The 23,601-nt window shown below is 42.1% G+C and overlaps 1 protein-coding gene across 1 annotated transcript; it reads left to right on the top strand.

Moving 5' to 3' along the window:
• The first annotated feature begins 722 nt into the window (after window positions 1-722).
• On the top strand, window positions 723-21,328 carry tspy (testis specific protein Y-linked). The gene is made up of 8 exons (XM_034216477.1): window positions 723-2,134; window positions 3,810-3,887; window positions 3,971-4,082; window positions 9,900-10,054; window positions 15,352-15,428; window positions 18,055-18,266; window positions 18,926-18,973; window positions 19,754-21,328. The coding sequence occupies exons 1-8, from the start codon at window positions 1,172-1,174 to the stop codon at window positions 19,792-19,794; spliced, it is 1,686 nt and encodes a 561-aa protein (XP_034072368.1). The 5' UTR covers window positions 723-1,171; the 3' UTR covers window positions 19,795-21,328.
• Window positions 21,329-23,601: the final 2,273 nt, after the last annotated feature.

Raw genomic sequence — 23,601 nt, 5'->3', positions numbered from 1 at the left:
CATAATTGAATCTTAATCGATTTCTAAAATATTCCTGATTTGTAGGCAAATAAAACATTGAATACAAATACATATTTTGAAAGATTTATCATTTCTATTTCCCTTTCATTTATATTGGAGTTTAGTATTGTAATAGCTTATATGTATGTTTTTCTATAATTGTTGTTGTTATATATTGTAACAATGTACATATTTTAATATACTTATATCTTAATTGTATTTTAAATATTTCTCTTGGTTTGTATATATTTATATTGTAAAATGACAGCAACTGCAACGTAATTAAAATATACAATCAGGCAATATAGGCTAGAAATCTGTATCTATAGAATATATAAGACAATAAATAAATAAAGAATAGCTAAGAATGCACTGTAATAGACTAAACTAAAGCAAACCAATTTAAACAAAATATACTTTACATACATTATAAGGGTGCAAAATGCAGTGGTTTTCTCTACGTTTTGAATGCACTGAGGCAGAGTTTGAGTACAACATGTACAATGTAATTCTGGTGTCTTCAATCATATAGCTTTATGGCTTCATAGCTTCCATCATATAGTGTACTGCTATATATAGGCTTATACATATGCTTTTGTACTAATTCATGTTAGGATTAGGTCTCATTCTGGCTGCTCTTGCTGCTGCGCAGTTAAACCGCTGCTCCAGTTATCACCGTGTAAACACACACTTGTCGCTGATTGGCTGAGACATTTTAGCGCGGCGTCCTGCAGCCAATCAGAGGATTGTTTTTCTGTCACGTCGTTGCACGGATAGTAGGCTAACGGATATTGCAAACACAAACTAACACAAACAACGCGGGTTTGTTTCTAAAGACGGCACGGCACGGGAAGGGTTGTTAATGTGGACCGAGTGTTTCCTGATGGACTTATATTCGTGAAAATGTGGAGCGAACATCGATGCGAGGACACACGAATTGGGTAACGTAAGCTAGTTAGCATTAGCCTGCTAATTCACCACAAGGCCGCTGATAAAAACAACAAGCTTCCTGTTCTGAAGGATGTAGGTTACTCTACGATCCGAGTTATAACACCACAGCTGTTACCTACGGAGCACAAGTTCAGTGGTGCACACGATTTTATTATTACGTTTGTTTTTAGTTGTGCTTGCAGGCTACCTAGCTTGGTAGCTCTTCGACTAGCTGGTTAGCATGAGTGAAGTGACTGATTCCAAACAGTCCGCTGACTCTGCGTCCAGGAAACGGCGTTTGGAGCCCGATGGAGGCAGCGAGGTGCCCAGCAAGTGCCCAAAAGTCAGGGAGACATTAGAGGAAGCGGGGGCCACTTCGGAAAGTTGCAAAAACAGTGAAGCAGATGGGGAAGAAACAGCCAGGAAGGAGGACCAGTCAAAGGAGAGCGAGGGAAAACCAGCTGAGGGTCTGCAGGGTCTGCAGGGTTCAGAGGACCCCTGTGCACCACCTGTCAACAACCCCAAGACTAGCAGCCCTAAGGCAAGCAACACAGAAAAGCCACAGTCCTCAGATGCACAAGGCTCTGCTGAATCTAAGGAAAACACACAGAAAACAGCAGGGGCAAAGCTGGGACCCTCAGCCTCTCTGGATCAGACCGACTCTGCAGCCATTGCCGCGGCTGAAGCTCTTGCCAGTCTCACAAGAGGAGACGCGGAAGACAGCCGAGAGACTCCTTGCTCCTCAGAAAAGGCTAAACCGGTGAAACAGGGGAGCAAGTTCAAACAGCGTGGGAGTCACCACCACCACCAGTCCTCAAAAACAGGCTCCAGGACGCAGGCAGCGGCAGCAGACAGCTCCACATCCGTCCACAGCACCGATAGGGAGGATGGAGACGAGATGCCTGGAGCAGACGAAGGAGATGAATCCATGTCTGGATCCTCGTCCACTCCAAGCTCTTCTTTCCCGTCTGACAATGAGGACAATGAGGACGGGGAGTGTGCCATCGTGTCGGTGAAGATGGCCCCGGAGATGAGGCAGTCGGTGGCCCTCCTGGCGCAGGTGCAGATGAGACTGGAGGCTCTGGAGAAGAAGAACGCTCGTCTTCATCAACGGCTGGAGCTGAAGATCAGCCGTCAGCGGCGTCCACATCTGGATCAGCGCAGATCCATCACAAAGACCATCCCCGGGTTCTGGGTCACAGCTGTATCCTTGACATGAGAACTTCCTATGTTTTGTTCCAAGTAGGGCTAGGCAATCAATGTTATACCGATAAGATAAGACTTTATTCACCCCGAAGGACATTTGTGTGCCAGAGTTACAACAATACAATAATCGCAGTAGCAGCATAATAAAACAACTGTACACTAACAGCGCAGTAACAAGAGCAATTCAATAACTACAGGAAACATAGACGGTCACATAATTAATGTAAATATTAACAGTATTTAGTAGTGCAAAAACCGTAGTGGTAGTTACGTAATTGCACGTTATTTATCGAACATTATTAATAATAATAACACTTCCCTTCCTATGTTTTGTTCCAATTAGAGCTAGGCAATCAATATTATACCGATATTAAGATGCAAGACTAGATATTGTGTTGGATTTCTGATATTTAATGAAGTATACTTGTCTTTTCCTGGTTTAAAAGGCTACGTTACAGTAAAGTGATGTCAAGTTATGAAGTACTAGACGATTCCAGCTGTTCTGTTAGATGCCTTCACCTAATTTGTAGTTTGACATGCATTTATTTTGTTATTTAATCGTTTATTTGAACCGGGACAGCGCACATTGATGAACACTTGTGTAAATAAAGCGTTAATTAAGCGTCTTTGGGTTCAAGAAAAGCACTATAGAAATATAATTTATTATTATTATTAAATGAGCCGGATTTGAGCTTTGAGCTAATTTCCTTCCGTAGTCCCGTCACAGACAACATATAAGAACATGACATTTATATACATAGCAAAAATAAATACATGATATGCAGGAAGAGCATGAGCAGCATACACAAGCATTAACCCATGGCAGTGCAATGTAGCAGCTATGGTATATCAAGTGCAAGATAGGGCTGTGCGATTATGGCAAACATCATAATTACGATTATTTTGGTCAATAATTGATATCACGATTATTAAAAACGATTATCCATTTACTTTGAAAACATCCATTTATTGAAAAAATAATGTGAGCAGTATGTTTTTAACAGTTGATTACCCTGAACTTTAAGTTGAATTAAACTGAAAAAACTATTTAAATTATTATTTTTTTTAAATAAAATTAATAATCGTTTTATTTCGATTATGTTGTTTTCGTAATCGTTTCAAGCCAAAATCGTAATCGAGATTAAAATACGATTAATTGCACAGCCCCAGTGCACGATAAGATAAAAGAGCTACCTAAAGGGCAAGAGGAGATACCCCTGTATTAAAGTGTATTTAGCGGTGATTACACGTCTGGTTGTTTCTCAACCATTCTTTGAGTTGACCTTTAAAACTATTGAGAGTGGGACAGTTGGGAGGCTGTTCCACAATGAGCTTTAATTTATAGAGTGCTTTACCTGTCTTTATGACTACCTAAAGCACTTTTAGATGAACAAAACAGCATTCACAAATTCACACACATTCATGCACTGTTTGCCAGCAGGAGAAAGACGTTTGTGTCCACTTAACTAATGAATATCTCTAAAAACTGTCATGGTGTAAATAGTTTAAGTAAATAGTCAAAGCACCAATAGACAACCTTTCAGTATCGTTGCAGTATCTTGTAGAAATATTGTGAAGAAAGAAATCCTTTTTGTTGTACTGTCTCCAATCCCCAGAGCCCTAGTTATAATAATTGATTATGTTTTGAGTTTTTCTTAACTGCCATACGCCAGCTGTTGAATCATCCTCACCTCTCGGCTCACATTGACGAGACCGATGAAGACGCTCTGAGCTACATGACGGATCTCGAGGTAAGAAGTGTTGCTTTGTTCTTCCAGATGTATCTCTTCCTTTCTATGCCTAGTGGTGGTCTTACTCTGTCTGTGTTTTTCAGATCGAGTCCTTTAAGAATAACAAGCTGGGCTACAGGATCCGTTTCCACTTCAGGCGGAACCCGTACTTCCAGAACAACATCATCATGAAGGAGCTGCACCTCGGGATGGGAGGTAAAGATATTCATGTCGTGATTAAGTCAAAGCATATTGTAGTTAAAACAACTGTGAACATTCATAAACACACCTCCGCCCCTCAAAGACTGCAACCACAACTATTTAGAAATATTTATGGCTGTTTGACTTGCATCCTTTGGTTACTATAACCCTTTGAACACACAAGAAATACACTTCATTTATACTAACGTTTTTAGACTGACATTGCATTTTATCTCGTTGCATTCTCGTCGCTACTACCTCTGCTTTTACCACTCTTATTTATTTGTGTCTACTGCCGTGAGAGTTGTCTACTTCAGTGAGAGTTGTGTCTAGTTCAGTGAGAGTTGCGTCTACTTCAGTGAGAGTTGTGTCTAGTTCAGTGAGAGTTGCGTCTACTTCAGTGAGAGTTGTGTCTACTGCAGTGAGAGTTGCGTCTACTTCAGTGAGAGTTGCGTCTACTACCGTGAGAGTTGTGTCTACTGCAGTGAGAGTTGTGTTTACTGCAGTGAGAGTAGTGTCTACTTCCGTGAGAGTTGTGTTTACTGCAGTGAGAGTTGTGTTTACTGCAGTGAGAGTTGTGTCTACTGCAGTGAGAGTTGCGTCTACTTCAGTGAGAGTTGCGTCTACTACCGTGAGAGTTGTGTCTACTGCAGTGAGAGTTGTGTTTACTTCCGTGAGAGTTGTGTCTACTGCAGTGAGAGTAGTGTCTACTTCCGTGAGAGTTGTGTTTACTGCAGTGAGAGTTGTGTCTACTGCAGTGAGAGTTGTCTACTTCAGTGAGAGTTGCGTCTACTACCGTGAGAGTTGTGTCTACTTCCGTGAGAGTAGTGTCTACTTCCGTGAGAGTTGTCTACTTCAGTGAGAGTTGCGTCTACTTCAGTGAGAGTTGTGTCTACTGCAGTGAGACTAGTGTCTACTGCAGTGAGAGTAGTGTCTACTTCCGTGAGAGTTGTCTACTTCAGTGAGAGTTGTGTCTACTTCCGTGAGAGTTGTGTCTACTTCTGTGAGAGTTGTGTCTACTGCAGTGAGAGTAGTGTCTACTTCCGTGAGAGTTGTCTACTTCAGTGAGAGTTGTGTCTACTTCAGTGAGAGTTGTGTTTACTGCAGTGAGAGTTGTGTCTACTGCAGTGAGAGTAGTGTCTACTTCCGTGAGAGTTGTCTACTTCAGTGAGAGTTGTGTCTACTTCGGTGAGAGTTAGGGGTGTAACGGTATTCGTCACGGTTCGGACGTCACGGTTCGGCACATGCAGTCACACGACGAATACGCCTTTGAGTGGGGAAAAAAGTCTGTCATTCAGGGCAGTATTACACTACACTATAATCCAGGGGCCGGTATTGCGCCTAAAAGCTGTTTGCCAGCCGCCCTTAAAAAACAAATGAAGAAGAAGAAGAAACACAACAAAACGAACAAAATACAAGAAGAAGAAAAGTTAGTATTGATTTGATATACTTTATTAATCCCCGTGGGGAAATGGTTTCTCTGCATTTGACCCATCCTAGTGTTAGGATCAGTGTGCTGCCATTTTGAACAGCGCCCGGGGAGCAGTGTAGGGAACGGTGCCTTGCTCAGGGACACTTCGGTAGCACTTGGTCTTGCCGGGACTTGAACTGGTGACCTTCCAGTTGCCAAGCCAAGTCCCTAAGGACTTCGCCACCACCGCCCCTAATAGTATGGCGATTTCAGATAACACACAGGAGCTAGAAGACCCACCTGCTTCTTTTAAATCAGCTGTGTGGGAACATTTCGGGTTCCCTGTGGACTACAATAACGATGGAGTGCGAGTGGTGGATCGGATGAGGACGGTGTGTCGGCGTTGTTCGATAGCAGTGCGGTATGCTAATGGCAACACACGCCAAACATGCAAAATCATATCAGAAGGCATCACCCAGATTTGCCAATCACCGGAGCCCGGCAAAAGACAACAGCAGTTCAACAGCTGATCCCCGCTGTTTTTAAGAAGCCAATAGACATGAAAGCCGAGAGACCAAAATAAATAACGGAAGCTTTTGACATATGTTTTTCGATGACTATGCGCTTTGTTATTATTTATGATGTAATATTTTCAAGACATTCTTTTTAGTTTTACAGCTTATTGAACCTTTTCGTTTGACATCAGCCATTATAGATAATATGGCCATCTGAGTGTGTGTGGTACTGTTTGTGGTTTGGTTTTAACTGTGTAATAAAGTTAATTATTCAAAATGTTAGAGTTCCTTATTTTTAAACTGAAACTGGCACTACTGTTAAAAAATAAATAACAACAAACCTGGAATTATGCATTTGGGACTTTTTTTTGCTTTTTCTTGTTGTACCGAACCCGTACCGAACCGTGACCCCCAAACCGAGGTACGAACCGAACCGTGACTTCTGTGAACCGTTACACCCCTAGTGAGAGTTGTGTCTACTTCGGCGAGAGTTGTGTTTACTGCAGTGAGAGTTGTGTTTACTGCAGTGAGAGTTGTGTCTACTGCAGTGAGAGTTGTCTACTTCAGTGAGAGTTGTGTTTACTGCAGTGAGAGTTGTGTCTACTTCAGTGAGAGTTGTCTACTTCAGTGAGAGTTGTGTCTACTGCGGTGAGAGTTGTGTCTACTTCAGTGAGAGTTGTGTCTACTTCAGTGAGAGTTGTGTCTACTGCGGTGAGAGTTGTGTCTACTTCAGTGAGAGTTGTCTACTTCAGTGAGAGTTGTGTCTACTGCGGTGAGAGTTGTGTCTACTTCAGTGAGAGTTGTCTACTTCAGTGAAAGTTGTGTCTACTGCAGTGAGAGTTGTGTCTACTGCAGTGAGAGTTGTGTCTACTTCAGTGAGAGTTGTCTACTTCAGTGAGAGTTGTGTCTACTGCGGTGAGAGTTGTGTCTACTTCGGTGAGAGTTGTCTACTTCAGTGAAAGTTGTGTCTACTGCAGTGAGAGTTGTGTCTACTGCATTGTGAGTTGTATCTATTGCAGTGAGAGTTGTGTTTACTGCATTGTGAGTTGTGTCTACTGCAGTGAGAGTTGTGTCTACTGCAGTGAGAGTTGTGTCTACTGCAGTGAGAGTTGTCTACTGCGGTGAGAGTTGTGTCTACTTCGGTGAGAGTTGTGTCTACTTCGGTGAGAGTTGTGTCTACTTCAGTGAGAGTTGTATCTACTTCAGTGAGAGTTGTCTACTTCAGTGAGAGTTGTCTACTTCAGTGAGAGTTGTCTACTTCAGTGAGAGTTGTCTACTTCGGTGAGAGTTGTGTCTACTGCGGTGATAGTTGTCTACTTCAGTGAGAGTTGTATCTACTTTAGTGAAAGTTGTGTCTACTGCAGTGAGAGTTGTGTCTACTGCATTGTGAGTTGTATCTACTTCAGTGAGAGTTGTGTTTACTGCGGTGAGAGTTGTGTCTACTGCAGTGAGAGTTGTGTCTACTGCAGTGAGAGTTGTGTCTACTGCAGTGAGATTTGTGTCTACTGCAGTGAGAGTTGTGTATATTGCAGTGAGAGTAGATGCAGTGAGAGTTGTGTCTACTATAAAATAATTATATTGTGGTCATTGTTAAAAAATGTCTGCTATTATTATGAGTATATTATTATTTGTATAATGCGCTTTCTGCCCTGTCATCAGGAGTTAGACATGTAATGGCCTAGATTAGAACCTTCATTATCCTAAACTGCTGGGACATTTCCCTATAGCGAATATACCTTTTTTATATTTTCTACTCTTCACTTACTTGTCAGCATAGGTCGGCATTGATGTACAGAGCCGACAGAAGACCTTGTTTATATCATCGTATTGAAGCCAACTCCATCGATCAAGCCAGTGTGGCTGAAACGTTCTCTCCCTCTTCTTCTCATACTCCCTGTCACTCTCCTTTAACTCCTCCGGTGACATTCTTTTATTGAAGATTGTTTTTTGCCAGGCGCTTGGCCGGTTACCGCTGGTATTAAAAAATATTTGGCGAATCAGTGACGTGCGGTGAGGTTCATGGCTGGTGAGGCACTGACTCTTTCAGAGTCAGATTTACAAATATTATATTTTGACCTTAATCGAAATGTTCGGTTATTTTCAAAAGCTTTTTTGGTCTGATGCTTCGATTCATTTTAAACAGACCGTTCAACAAAAGGATACCCACAATCTAAATATTGGATTGTTCTTTCTTAGTAAGATCCCATTTTCATTACAATTGGGGTCTTACCTTGACTTGAAGATGAAGTCCATGCTTTCCTTCTGGACAACAATCTCCATTACATTTTTGTAAAAGTCCTCCTTATCTTCCTGTAGTTTCAAAAGTCTAGTTTGTTGTTCGCGTATACCTTCTCTGCGTAGAATAACAGTAGCAACAAGAACCTGTGGGCTCACGTTCGCCCCCTTCAGTGCGGCAGAGGTTATGGCTGCCTCCCCTGGTGCTTTTTTCATTGCCGTTGTATGATGAGACCAGCGAGCCTAAATATCATATACGTGAAATAAGTTATTTAGAGACTATGGATGGCGAAGATAAATGTAATAAAGGGATCTACAAACATTACATTGGTGACATACAGTGAGATGGTGCAGGCATGCGCTTAGGGCCTGCTTTCCAGCCAGTTTCTGTGGGGTGACGCATTCTGAGGTGAGGCAGAGCTCATCTGTGCCTCACCTCACCACACAGTAACTGGCTTGAGCGCGCTCACAAAATAAGTGCCCGCGCTACATTAGTGCCCGCGCTCCAGCCAGTTACTGTGGGCTTACGAGAGGCAGAGCTCATCCCTGCCTCACTTCTCATCGCTACCCGTAGTTGTAGCGGAGCTCGGCCAATTTGCTGATTTTGACTATAAAAAGCGATTGGAATCAAACAGAAATCACACTTACAACACAGATCAGTGGAGACATTTAATTATTATTTAGTTTTTCTTTAGTTGTTTTTCCGTTACATTGGAGTATGACAGGTGAGGCTCTGCCTCCCCTGACTGCACGTCGCTGTGGCGAATGGTTAGGTGGCGAGAAAGTCTGTAGTGAACGAGCGCGCTCGCGCACGGGAGCCTGCTCGCGCTGCGCTCCGCAGCAAACAGCTGTTTGCTTTTCACCCAACAAAGACAACTGCCTCACGAAACGCTATGTTGTAGCGTTAATAAACGAAACAATTTAATAAAATAACAATACCACAGGACCATTTTTTTTTTTTAAAGCAATATTTTTAGTGGCCCAAGCGGCAAGTGGAAAGTACGTTATGCTCGGGGTGTCTAAATAGTGCTTCCGGGCCAGCGAGCCATTTATAATGTCGAGCCCTGCATGTGTTTGTGATCCTCCAGAATGGAAGTAGTCATCACATACAGAGCATCAACTAGTTCCTGAACAGTGTCCTTCACATGCTGATATCCAAGAGAGGGAGTCACACAGTCAGAAGATGGAGGAACAGAAAGCAGTATTCAATGTTTACTTCAGATTAGCTCCACGTCAGAAATGAGCATGCTTTTTTGGCTTGCAACGATTACGAAAACAACGTAATCGAAATATTTATTTATTTGAAATCGTTTTACAGTTGAATTATACTTTAAAGTTCAGGGTAATCAACTGTTAAAAACATACTGTTCAATTTTTTTCAATAAATGGATGTTTTTAAAGTAAATTGTTAATCGTTTTTAATAATCGTGATATCAATTATTGACCCAAATAATCGAGATTCTGATTTTTCCCATAATCGAGCAGCCCTACGGTCATGTTCACAGCTACAGTTGGGATACCTTTGTTATCATGTTACTCTCATATTGGAAGAGGACATTCACTATTTTCCCAACAGTTTGTGTGTTTTAACTAAACTTTATCAGCTGAGAAGTTTGCAATCAATGTATCCCTGGCTAAAATCTCCTTCTTCCCTGGCTGCTGGTGTTTCAGGCTCTCCGATGTCCTTCTCCAACCCCATCCTGTGGCACCGCGGGCAGAACCTGACGGCCCACAGCGAGGCCAGGAAGTCGTCGCGCGGCGTCTACCAAACGTTCTTCAGCTGGTTCAGCGACCACAGCACCCCCGGGCAGGACGACGTAGCCCAGGTACCAACGACTGCACCTCCACACTGACACATCTGCATTAGAACAGCTCACAAAGCAGGACAGTAACACTGCAGAGATTTAGCAAGATACACAAAGGGGAAAAGCCTTTGTAAGCTTTTAAAGCTCACCTATTATGCAAAATCTACTTTGTCATGTCTCTTCTACATCAACATGTGTCCCCTCTTCTTCACGTCTCTTCTACATCAACATGTGTCCCCTCTTCTTCATGTCTCTTCTACATCAACATGTGTCCCCTCTTCTTCACGTCTCTTCTACATCAACATTGTCCCCTCTTCTTCATGTCTCCTCTACATCAACATGTGTCCCCTCTTCTTCATGTCTCTTCTACATCAACATGTGTCCCCTCTTCTTCATGTCTCTTCTACATCAACATGTGTCCCCTCTTCTTCATGTCTCTTCTACATCAACATGTGTCCCCTCTTCTTCATGTCTCTTCTACATCAACATGTGTCCCCTCTTCTTCATGTCTCTTCTACATCAACATGTGTCCCCTCTTCTTCATGTCTCTTCTACATCAACATGTGTCCCCTCTTCTTCATGTCTCTTCTACATCAACATGTGTCCCCTCTTCTTCATGTCTCTTCTACATCAACATGTGTCCCCTCTTCTTCATGTCTCTTCTACATCAACATGTGTCCCCTCTTCTTCACGTCTCTTCTACATCAACATGTGTCCCCTCTTCTTCATGTCTCCTCTACATCAACATGTGTCCCCTCTTCTTCATGTCTCTTCTACATCAACATGTGTCCCCTCTTCTTCATGTCTCTTCTACATCAACATGTGTCCCCTCTTCTTCATGTCTCTTCTACATCAACATGTGTCCCCTCTTCTTCATGTCTCTTCTACATCAACATGTGTCCCCCCTCTTCTTCATGTCTCTTCTACATCAACATGTGTCCCCTCTTCTTCACGTCTCTTCTACATCAAACATGTGTCCCCTCTTCTTCATGTCTCCTCTACATCAACATGTGTCCCCTCTTCTTCATGTCTCTTCTACATCAACATGTGTCCCCTCTTCTTCACGTCTCTTCTACATCAACATGTGTCCCCTCTTCTTCACGTCTCCTCTACATCAACATGTGTCCCCTCTTCTTCGTGTCTCTTCTACATCAACATGTGTCCCCTCTTCTTCATGTCTCCTCTACATCAACATGTGTCCCCTCTTCTTCATGTCTCTTCTACATCAACATGTGTCCCTCTCTTCAGTCTCTTCTACATCAACATGTGTCCCCTCTTCTTCATGTCTTACATCAACATGTGTCCCCTCTTCTTCATGTCTCTTCTACATCAACATGTGTCCCTCTTCGTCATGTCTCTTCTACATCAACATGTGTCCCCTCTTCTTCATGTCTCTTCTACATCAACATGTGTCCCCCTCTTCTTCATGTCTCTTCTACATCAACATGTGTCCCTCTTCTTCATGTCTCTTCTACATCAACATGTGTCCCCTCTTCTTCATGTCTCTTCTACATCAACATGTGTCCCTCTTCTTCATGTCTCTTCTTCTTCATCAACATGTGTCCCCTCTTCTTCATGTCCTTCTTCTTCTACATCAACATGTGTCCCCTCTTCTTCATGTCTCTTCTACAATCAACATGTGTCCCCTCTTCTTCATGTCTCTTCTACATCAACATGTGTCCCCTCTTCTTCAATGTCTCTTCTACATCAACATGTGTCCCCTCTTCTTCATGTCTCTTCTACATCAACATGTGTCCCCTCTTCTTCATGTCTCTTCTACATCAACATGTGTCCCCTCTTCTTCTGTCTCTTCTACATCAACATGTGTCCCCTCTCTCATTCTCTCTTCATCAACATGTGTCCTCTTCTCATGTCTCTTACATCAACATGTGTCCCCTCTTCTTCATGTCTCTTCTACATCAAACATGTGTCCCCCTCTTCTATGTCTCTTCTACATCAACATGTGTCCCCTCTTCTTCATGGTCTCTTCTACATCAACATTGTGTCCCCTCTTCTTCATGTCTCTTCTACGATCAACCATGTGTCCCCTCTTCTTCATGTCTCTTCTACATCAACATGTTGTCCCCTCTTCTTCATGTCTCTTTCTACATCAACATGTGTCCCTCTTCTTCATGTCTCTTCTTCATCAACATGTGTCCCCTCTTCTTCATGTCTCTTCTACATCAACATGTGTCCCCTCTTCTCATGTCTCTTCTACATCAACATGTGTCCCCCTCTTCTTCCATGTCTTCTTCTACATCAACATGTGTCCCCTCTTCTTCATGTCTCTTCTACATCAACATGTGTCCCCTCTTCTTCATGTCTCTTCTACATCAACAATGTGTCCCCTCTTCTTCCATGTCTCTTCTACATCAACATGTTGTCCCCCCTCTTCTCCATGTCCTCTTCTACATCAACATGTGTCCCTCTCTTCTTCATGTCTCTTCTACATCAACATGTGTCCCCTCTTCTTCATGTCTCTTCTACATCAACATGTGTCCCCCTCTTCTTCATGTCTCTTCTACATCAACATGTGTCCCCTCTTCTTCATGTCTCTTCTACATCAACATGTGTCCCCTCTTCTTCATGTCTCTTCTACATCAACATGTGTCCCCTCTTCTCATGTCTCTTCTACATCAACATGTGTCCCCTCTTCTTCATGTCTCTTCTTACATCAACATGTGTCCCCTCTTCTTCATGTCTCTTCTACATCAACATGTGTCCCCTCTTCTTCATGTCCTCTTCTACATCAACATGTGTCCCCTCTTCTTCATGTCTCTTCTACATCAAACATGTGTCCCCTCTTCTTCATGTCTCTTCTACATCAACATGTGGTCCCCCTCTTCTTCATGTCTCTTCTACATCAACATGTGTCCCCTCTTCTTCATGTCTCTTCTACATCAACATGTGTCCCCTCTTCTTCATGTCTCTTCTACATCAACATGTGTCCCCTCTTCTTCATGTCTCTTCTACATCAACATGTGTCCCCTCTTCTTCATGTCTCTTCTTCATCAACATGTGTCCCCTCTTCTTCATGTCTCTTCTACATCAACATGTGTCCCCTCTGTGGAAAGAGACTCTGAAAGTTTCAGGAACAAAGATTCTCTCTCTTTTTGATCCATTTCTATAAAAACCTGTCTGAAAATGAGCTGATCAGATTTTGGCCACTTTGTGATGTCATAACGATGTGTTTGTCTTGTGTAACCATTAGCCAATCAGCAACCAAGGTAACCCCCCCCCCCCCCCCCCTTATCACCTGAATCTCCTCTAGAGCTCCATTGAGTTCTTTGTAACCAAATGTCTCTCAGAGGGGCGTGGGGAGGGGCTCCTTATTTTCATCTAAAGTAACAGACAGAGAATCAGCACTTTGGAAACAGGGCTGAAACAGAGGGGATTATGGGTAATGCTGCAATGATCTGTTTGGTGTTTCAGCCAATCAGAGATGGGCTCTGTAGATATCTGAGACCTGTGATATATTGATGAAAAACAGTATAATAGGGGAACTTTAAAACACAAGTAAAAACTCACTTTATTTTAGAATGAAAGATTCAAAGGTTGTAGTGTGGTGTGCAGAGGAGCGTCAGCGTCGTTGTGGGCAATTACAATGTTTAGTCCCAGTCTCCTCCAACAAGGCAACATGAAAGGGACAGTTCATAATAATAAAGACATAACAAAAGTCTAAGTAAAATGCAGGGAAAACCAAGCTATGTTATTAAATGGAAAAAGGTAAACATAAAGTTAAAATATAACCTGTACAGTTTAATAAAATACTACTTATTGTATTGTGAATAATTGCTTTTATGTGATTTTATGCATGATTTATTCCATTTGACTTTATAGGTAAATGACTCCACTCTCACCCTGACAGATTCATTATAACACAGGGTTCTTACGGTCATTAACAACCTGGAAAAGTCATGGAAATTCTAAATGCTAATTCCAGGCCCTGGAAAAGTTATGGAAAACAATATTTTCCCCAAAGTTTTGGAAAGTGATGGAAATGTAACTAAAGTTGCATCAAATATAATTTATATTTGATCTACTCGTCGAATTAGTAATACTATAACGATAATAAATACTGTATCGTATAGTAAGGAAACGTAAAATGACATTTAACTGACGAGGTATTTTGCTGGAGAGAGATTTGAGTTGCTTTAGCGTGTGGAAGCTAGTAAGCCTGTTGGATTTGTTTTAGATAGGCACATGTTTCAGATGCAGACCTTATTTTCCTGTTCCATGTTAAAAAAAAACATTATCAGTGGAACGCTGAGAGAGTAATGTTCTTGGTCATGGTTAGGTAAATGTCATTGGTGGAAAAGTGTATAAACAGCACACAGAGCTGGAGGTCAACACTGACACCAGTTAAGATTTAGCTGGATACACACACACACACACACACACACACACACACACACACACACACACACACACACACACACACACACACACACACACACACACACACACACAGGAAAAGACAACAACATTCTTTAGCCGTTTTAATGCTTGCACAATAGCTTCAGCGTTGTTGTTGGGGATTAAAATGTTTAGTCACAGGCTCCTCCAACCGAGCAACACACAATCACCTCCAGACATCAAACGACAGATTGCGCAAGACAATTGTTCAACTGACACACTAATGCAAGTACAGGCAGGAATAAGTAAACCATGTGGTTCAAAAGAACAAGACGAACATTAAATCGTGTACAGTGGAAGAAAATACTACTTATTCTAGTTGCTTTGATGTATGTCGTTCATGTTGTTTTGTTAGTTTTACTACATGGTTAGTTGCTGGTTTATATACATATATATATATATATATACATATGGTGGTATGACACTGGAGATCTTCTTACCTTTTTAAAAACAATACTTATAGAATAGGTTTTATGTCATGTTGTGTTTCTTGTTCCATTCTGCTTTGTGTTTTATTACTTCGTTTATCTTAGATATCCTGATATGAGACCAGATGGTTAGTTTCATGCGCTGTGCATATGAAATGTGTTCAGTTTGAAATGGATAGCACTGTAAGTGTGTTTTTAAAGGTGAATTAGTTACATTTTAACTAGTATTATGATACACTTCCTCCAACTAGACAACTATTCATTGCAATGATTATGTGCTTAAAGTCTGAATTGTGGAACAACAAGATATAATTGTATTCTTTGTTTACTCAACTTTCTCTAGTTTCATAATACACTGAGGATTTAGGGATATGCAGACGTTTCGATTTTTGATTATAGCTAAGGCAGGTTGAATGTATTTCATCCTTTTATTAGACTCTAACAGATTGAAATGACTCCTGTTGTTGTGTTCAGATCCTGAAGGACGACCTGTACCGAGACCCTCTGAGATACTACCTCACTCCACTGTGGGAACCCCGGGAGAACGGCAGGTAGGGCGTCTTGGATATTTTATAGCAACAGTGTTTCCCCTACCATTGTCTTGGCGGGGCGCTGCGCCCTGCCAACGGAGCCCCGCGCCCCGCCTGAAATTCAAGGTGTTTTTTTGGTTTAAAAATAATATATATTTATAGCACCAAATTGCAACTGAAGTAATCTATCTATACGGACACTTTTCACATTGAACATGTGCTCTTTTATTAAATAAACTAAACGCCTATGTTATTTATCCAATGTATGTGCATGTTTCAGTGTCCACTGCTTTGCGTATTCACATTCTCCCACACCCACCCACCCACACACACACACACACACACGCACACACACACACACACACACACACGAATGCACACACACACACACACACACACGAATGAATGCACACACTCACAATCAGAGACAAGAGCGGAGGAAAGGAGGAGAATAACAAAAAAAGTCAAACAAATCTGCATTATTGCCCCGAGCTGTGCTGTCTGCCCGCTTGTGTGTCCCCCCCCCCCCCCCCCCCCAGTTTCAAATTCGTTTATTATTATTTTTTAACCTCAAGCCGTTATCGTCACGGGAGAAGGACACGCACACGTGGACGCGCGTGAACGCGACAATGAACGTAGCGTGCTCATTCTAAAAGTAGCTCACAGATGGTGAGCAGGTGCCGCGGTTTTGAACTACAGTATTGAATTTGACAGAAAACAATGAAACGCCAGCAGAAGAATAGTCTAATGAGTTGGGTGAAAAAAAGGACCGGAGATGTGAGTTGGTTTATTCAGTAAAGTAGCTCAGGATAATTGGATGTTCTGTCACTTGTTGTTGATGTGAGGCTAATGCAGGATTTGCTAGCTTGATGCTAACGGCATTTAGCGGCAGTGACTCAACAAATTGACTCTTAAAATGTATCGTCAGCAATGTATGACAAGCAGCTTGTTTAATGTTAGACTCACACCAATGGCTCAATATGATCATAACACGATTGCTTTCACATCAGAGATCAGATGAGGTGGAGCGGCCTCCAGCAGTAGAGGATGAGGCAGAGAGAAGCGGCAGCAGCACAGGGTTGCAGCAGGTATGATATTGTAGTCAGGTGATTTAAATGTATCAATGAAAGGAAGAAGTGTAGGCTACATGATAAGAAGGGAATAGTTTGAAGAAAAGTAATACAGTACAGTGTAACACTGTACTGTATTACTTTTTAATGTACAAATACTTTGTTACTGTACGACATCAATAACAATAATCCACATCTCCTCTCTGCTCCAGAGCAGCACCCTGCCAAGGCAGTGCGCCTAGGGGAAACACTGAGAAATACACAACTCAAATAAATGTCGTATTAAATCATTTGTTTACATAAGGTTAGTTTGTTTGTATATCACATTTTAAGACACAGAGGCAATTCAAAGTGTTTCACATAGGCTTTAACACATAATAAACGTATGCCTATGCGCTATGATTCATTTGTGGTTCCTTTTTTATTTGCAACCGTCGATACAAATGTGTGGGAGAGAAACTCCCTCTGAAGGCAACACAGGGATTTTAGCCTTTGCAGACCATTTACATGCACTAAAACTAACACACTATAGGAAAGGGAAAACCCCCTAAAGCATCTTTAAGGCAAAACAAACCTAAAACAATGAAACAAAAATTGACACGGATACAAAACAAACTAGAAACAAAACATTTAAAGTAGGGGTGCTCCGATCGATCGCTGCTCTCTAAAAATGCCGATCAAGAGAGCCGATCACATGGCGTAAAATGTTGACGTAAAATACATGACACTTTTCTCTGTGCGCGGCAAAGCAAGCTGACAAAATGGCTTCACCGCTCTGGCAGTATTTTAAGGTGTCAGAAAAAGACAGTAAAATAGCGGTGTGTGAAGCAGAAACTCTGCAGCTCCGCCCGCTGAGACGGACCGGTGAGCGGAGCGACACACACATTAAGAGTTAGACCTAACACACTTAGCTATTTCATCTACCTCTGGAACAAGCTACACTAGTTATACATGTGTTTTATTCTTCACTCTCGGGTCACTCGTTACTGGATCAGCGAGCTGCATGAGACGATACTGACTGATTTCTCCCGTGTTATTCTCCAAAGTTAATGTAAAGTTGAAAAATGTGCTTCATTTGAATGTAATAATGATGTTGGTTGTTGTTTGCGGAAGCGCCAGTGAATGAGCATTAACTGAGTTTTAAACATCACTTTAAATGGAAGATAGGCCCCGCCCACTCGATCGGATCGGCGATCGGTATTGGCCGATACTGATTCGGGAGCATCCCTAATTTAAGTCTCTTTTTGTGTTTCTGTTGATGCTCTCTCGGCCATGTCTCCCTTAAAAACTAAAATGCTTAACCCTTAGTGGGTTCTAGTTAAACAAAACAAAACACGTGTGTGTGTATTCAAGCCGCAGAACACACAGTGTAATGTGTGTTCTGAGGACAAACCCATCATTAAGCCGAACATTACAGAAATATTCTCGGCCCCGGGGCTTTGAAATTACAGTCCATGAACAAACTTTAACAGTTTCCTGATTTGTTTCCCTCCTTCCTCTCCGTGGGACCAGGTGGGATGCATACCGAGACAATGAGTGTGTGTGTGTTAACACCAGTGTGTGTGTTTCGTCTCCAGTGGCGGCAGCAGCGGGGGCCAAGCGGCTGATAACGGTAACGGAGACGACTGTGTGGTGATCTCCGACTCGGACGATGAGCCCGGGAAGGAAGCTGGGGAAGAGAAGCCAGGCCACAGGAAGGAGGAGGGAGAGGAGGAGGAGGAGGAGGAAGAAGAGGAGGAGGAGGAGGAGGAGGAGGAAGAGGAGGAAGAAGACAAGGGGCGGAGCGCTGGTTAGTAAGGAACAATAACTTAGAAATACTTCTGAAACCCTGCTGGTCCAAAAGTCTGGTTTGGGAACAGAGATTATTTATATAAATATAGCACTTTTTACATTTAGTTATAGCTAGATTTTTATTTTTGAATGTATCCAGTATATTTTGAAAATGATTGTTAGCTTTTTTTTAAACATTACAGTTGTTCCAAAATGCCTAAATGCTGGATTGAGTATCAGCGAGTGTTCAGGTCTTTGCGCTAATCTAATGTACCGTTATAATTCATCAGCTCATTTACAGGAATGAAATACTCTCAACCGAAATGAGAAAAAAAGCAAAGTACTTTCCTCAATCAGCGTCATGAAAGAACGACTTTTGCATCTGGAAATGATGGAAGTATCGAAACAGTTTGACATTGCACTTGTTTCTCATAAACTGTGTCTGCACAACAATTTATTCATCCCTCGATCTTTAGTAAGGACTGACTGTCACATTGGTTAGCGATGACTTTCTATGGCATTCAAAAGGTGTTCAACTTGAGCTAGGCTGTACAGCAATGACAGCATTATATCACATCCACGCTGGGTTAGCATCATCTTCACTCACTTGTAAACCAGCTGTGATATAAATGATGCTAATGGGGGATGAACTGAATTAAAAAGCTGTCTCCTCCTCAGATGAGAGTCCAGAGGAAGGAGAGGAAACAGGAGAAATCGTGATTGACGGTAAGAAAACACTCACTACAAACAGTGGGGAGACTTTACCTTATTCATTCATATTAGGCGCTTTCACACCGGAGTACTTTTACCCATCATTTTCCCGTTTAGTTCCGATAGTTCCTGGGATTTTGCGTTCACACCAAAAAGAGAACTTAGTTCAGAGAACCTTTCCGCCCTTTTCAGTCCCTGCTAGAGAGCAGGTACTTTCCTGGGGAGAAAAAAGTTCCAATTTCTGATCGGCTGGGAGAATTGCAAACCACGCCCCGTAAAACTCTGAAAAGTGTTTTGAAGCCGCCATTTTATTTGCTGGCATTAGCATTATTAGCATTAGCCCCGCACACCAACAGAGAGAGACTAACTTATGGCAACACAAAATAAAACATGGGAGCGGTGGAGATGAGGAGGTGTCGGCGTTCTGGCGATTTACTCGGAAGGCTTCAGTCGAAGCTGCTGGGAGTCCCAGCAGCTTCGACTGAAGCCAGTCCCCAACTCCGGGGACTTCCGGCCGGGGACTTCGGGTGGCAGTATACGCTGTGAAGTTGTTTGCGGCCTGCCAGTAAACCCAAAGCAGAAGACGAAGAAGTGACGTCAGCGGCTTCATTTGCGTAATCCTCCCTCAGGGACTTATTCCGGTGTGAACGCGATCGGCTCTTAGTTCCATGGGGGACCTAAGTGCTGGGAACTAAGTACGGCAAAGTACTTGGTGTGAAAGCGGCTATTGTATACTCATTTATCATCCTTCCTTTCAGGATCTTTTTAAATGCTAAGCGTATTTTTCTCCTGCAGGCTCTGACGACAGCGAGCAGGGAGAGGATGCGCAGGCCTGAAGATGAAGAGTGAAAAGCCGGCACTGACGACGAACAGTAACAGAGCAATGTCGTTTTTATGCACAGAATATCCGTGTTTGTTGTTGTTTTTATACCTAAAAGAATATTTTAAATCAGGGTTAATAATAAATAATAAAGCCAAGGCAGCATGGTGTCCTCTCTGTTTTATACACTCGGTACTGTGTAGTCGTATTTTATTGTTTTCTAATCTTCTGTTTAAACAGGAGCATCGTGCAGCAGCCTGTAGGAGAGATCCGGATTAACGGCATTACAATTTGTGACATAAAAACCCTTCAGTGGCAATATTCACAGTCATTTTAAAGCAACGTTTTTAGGAATTTAACACGCACGTGAAGATAAATTGATAATAATGACAGTACATATGAGATGCACTGAACCAAAATTAGTTCTCAGGGATCATGGTGGTAGTTTTATTGAAATTAACAGACATGAACACTCTGGTTTTTGTCGGCTGTGTATAGGAAAGCGTGTAATCTACTGTAGTTAATCGGAAGACATTTTGTTTTAATATGCTCCCTTCTTCATCGATGCGCTTGTTCCTTCCCTAGTTGAATAATCATCTCCGGTGTTTGTAATATCATTGCTTAGTTTGTCGGTTTCCGCTCCTACAATAAATAGAATTGTATTATATTTTCCCTTTGTTAGAATTTAACTTGGAATTTGCTTTCTTTAACAGTTAAAGGTGGGGTAGGTAAGTTTGAGATACACTTTTTGTTATATTCCATGGAATGCTCTTAACATCCTGATAGCAATGAATATCTGAAGTGCTTTGACAAAAAATCCATTAAATATTTCATCTGTGGAAGCCGTGGCGCTGTAAAAAGCTCGACCAATCATCTGAGCCGGCCCGGCTAAAGTAACTGGATGGCCTACCTGCCTGTCAGCCTTCCATCTGTGCACAAACTGATCTCGTGCCCTCATTGGTCATGTGTGTGTTGGAGGAGGGGCTCTGGAAGGAAGTGGCAGATTTGTTCCGGTTGTGTATTTTCAAATTCTAGCGCACTTCAGCTGGTTTCTCCAAAATTACCTACCCCATCTTTTAAGATGAGTTTTCATGTCATGTGTTTTATTTTTGTGTTATCTACTTTTTAAAAAGTTGGTATTTATTACATTGTTTTTTCTACATGACGGCATGCATGTGAGGCGATGATCACATGACCTTTTCTCCGTGCACAGTGTCCGTTTAAATCCACAGCAATGTTAATGAGTGCACTGTAACACAACTAGTATTTGTATTTGCTTACTTTTCTTAGCAATGACCTGTACATAATATTTCAGCACTGTCTTTTAGATGAAAGGCAAGTACATGTGTTTAATTCATGGATAAATTCTATCAAAAAAAAATCGGGAGGTTTTTTCATAAACATGATCAGAAAGTTATATTTTGTGTGCTGTGTTTTATAGACACTGTAGTTTGAAGATACCCGTTTGTTGCTTTGGTTCAATTTGTTTTTGCTTTGAAGATAAATGTCCACCCTTTTGACTCAGACCTAATAAATAGGAGTTTGTTTCACCCTGCTGTCTGTCTCTTTGTATTTACCGCAGGATCCACAAGATGGCAGCATAGTTCAGATTATTTTCATATCATTTCCTCCTGAAGGTCTTTGTCTGAGCTATGAGTGAATACATCATTAAACACTTTGATGTCAGTATTGGAACTTTTATTTGTGCATAACATCAGGAACAAATACAATATCCTTTGCAAAACGGTCTGGAATTCTCAGAGCGTCTAAAAACAGAGCATGTGAAATAGATTTACTTAAGTACTTTACTTAAAGGTCCCATGTCATGCTTTTCCGGTTATTACCCGTCCCCTTGTGTGTTATGAAGGTTGTTCTGCATGTAAACGGTCTGCACTGCAGAGTCACAAACCCTCAAAGTACACCCTGTAGCGAGTACAACTCTAACACAGAAAATACCTTACTCTAGTTGCCAGGAAGCTATCCAAGCTGCGTTACAAAAATCACAATGTAACAAAGGGTACAAAATGTATCTCGTACATCCCAAAGCGGGACATGGGAATTCTGGAGAATGAAATAACGCTGACTGGTTTGATTTGACATATGGTGAAAATTGTGAGGGGGCCTGTGATCATTTGAAACATACCTTAAAACAAACCGTAGCTAAATATACAAAAACAATGCCTCAAAAGCGCATTGGCAAACAACTGTTACCATGGTTTAACACTGCTCTATGGGAATTAATGACAACAAGGGATGTAGCTCTAAAGAAATCTTTAAAATCGGGACCATAGAAACAGATCGCTTAATATACAAAAGTCTTAGAAATAAAGTTACAGTTCAATTAAGAAAGGGGAATTCTCAAAAACTATGGAAAACCATTGACAAACTTATTGGAAAATACCACTCAAAAAATTATAATATTGAGCTTATGATAAACGGAACCGGATAGCCTAGCCGTGGCCAACCATTTTAATACTTTCTTTATTGAATCTGTTTCAGAATTGGCCCACAGTTGCAATGCAACAGAACCGCTTCTTGCATTAGCTGACGATACAAAAGTGCTCAAACTCAACTGTACAAATGAGACTAAAGTGAATAAAATAATTTCCACCTTATCAAATTCTAAGGCTAAAGATCACTGGGGACTAGACACAGTATTTATAAAAAAACATAAAAAGGACTTAGCTAGCTCCATCACCTATATTACAAATCAATCATTAAAAGAAAATACATTTCCATCAGCTCTTAAAACTGCTATTGTAACACCAATTTTTAAATGTGGCGACAAGAAAGAAGTAGGCAACTATAGACCCATCAGCATTCTACCTGTTGTGTCCAAAGTAGTTGAAAAAGTAGTCGCGGAACAGCTGGTGTCACCGCCCGTCCACACAACGGCATGCGTTGACGCTTGGAGGTGGGCGTATCTGACGTTTGGGGATTTTTTGCGACCAACAACCAATCACATGAATCTCCCGCCCCCGACATACAAAGCAATAGCAATGTTAAAACGAATTAAACTGGATATAAAATCCCCAAACAGGCAAAAACCTACCAGTTTCACCCACTGTCTCTGCCACCTCCCTCCATGCCTCGCTCCTCCGGTTTGTATCCCGGTAGATGAACAGAGACTGATCATACAGCACCGGGTGATTCACTACCGCTATAATGAATTTTCCCTCCATTTTTTGGAATATGAGGAAATGTCCTGCGTAGTCTCTCCCAGCATACACGCGGTTTGATTGGCTAGCGCTTGTACTGGCAGATTTGCATAAACGGGATTTCATTGGCTGACGCCTCCGTCGAGGCGTCAAAAGTTGAACATTGCTCAACTTTTGAAGCCAGCAACGCCAGCAACGCTCCACGTCGCTTCCCAAAATGCAGTTCGGCTAAAAGTGACGTCACCCCATTCAAAGTGAATGGGCAGAAGCGTTGGAAGCTTCAACGCACGCCGCTGTGTGGACGGGCCGTCACACCTAAGCTACAACAACCTACTCCATCCTATGCAGTTTGGTTTTAGGACCAATTATTCTACTGAGACCAGTGCTGGAATTGGGCCCGGTACTCACCGGTACGCAGTACCGGCACTTCTGGTTCTGACCCATGGAGTACCGGCACTTCTTGCTCAGTACCGGCACTTCTGGTTCTGACCCATGGAGTACCGGCACTTCTTGCTCAGTACCGGCATGCTGGCGGTACTCCGGTACTCATGCACCGTGCCAGTACTCAACACTCTCCCGCCGTTCTTATTATACATCCATATATATATACAGCCGCCCGGTACTCAGTAGATGCGTCATGAGGTGCCGAACGGACATTCTCATCG

The sequence above is a fragment of the Gymnodraco acuticeps genome, unplaced genomic scaffold, assembly GCF_902827175.1.
Source record: "Gymnodraco acuticeps unplaced genomic scaffold, fGymAcu1.1, whole genome shotgun sequence".
NCBI classification, from domain to species: Eukaryota; Metazoa; Chordata; class Actinopteri; order Perciformes; family Bathydraconidae; genus Gymnodraco; species Gymnodraco acuticeps.
Note: the sequence above shows the minus strand (reverse complement) of the source record. Positions and strands in the feature narration are given on the sequence as shown.

Excerpts from the sequence above, each read along its gene's own strand:
- tspy (XM_034216477.1), top strand. The coding sequence starts at position 1,172 with ATGAGTGAAGTGACTGATTCCAAACAGTCCGCTGACTCTGCGTCCAGG. Across the intron at positions 2,135-3,809 it reads CCGGGTTCTGGGTCACAGCT|CTGTTGAATCATCCTCACCT; the intron begins GTATCCTTGACA and ends GCCATACGCCAG. Across the intron at positions 10,055-15,351 it reads GGCAGGACGACGTAGCCCAG|ATCCTGAAGGACGACCTGTA; the intron begins GTACCAACGACT and ends TGTTGTGTTCAG.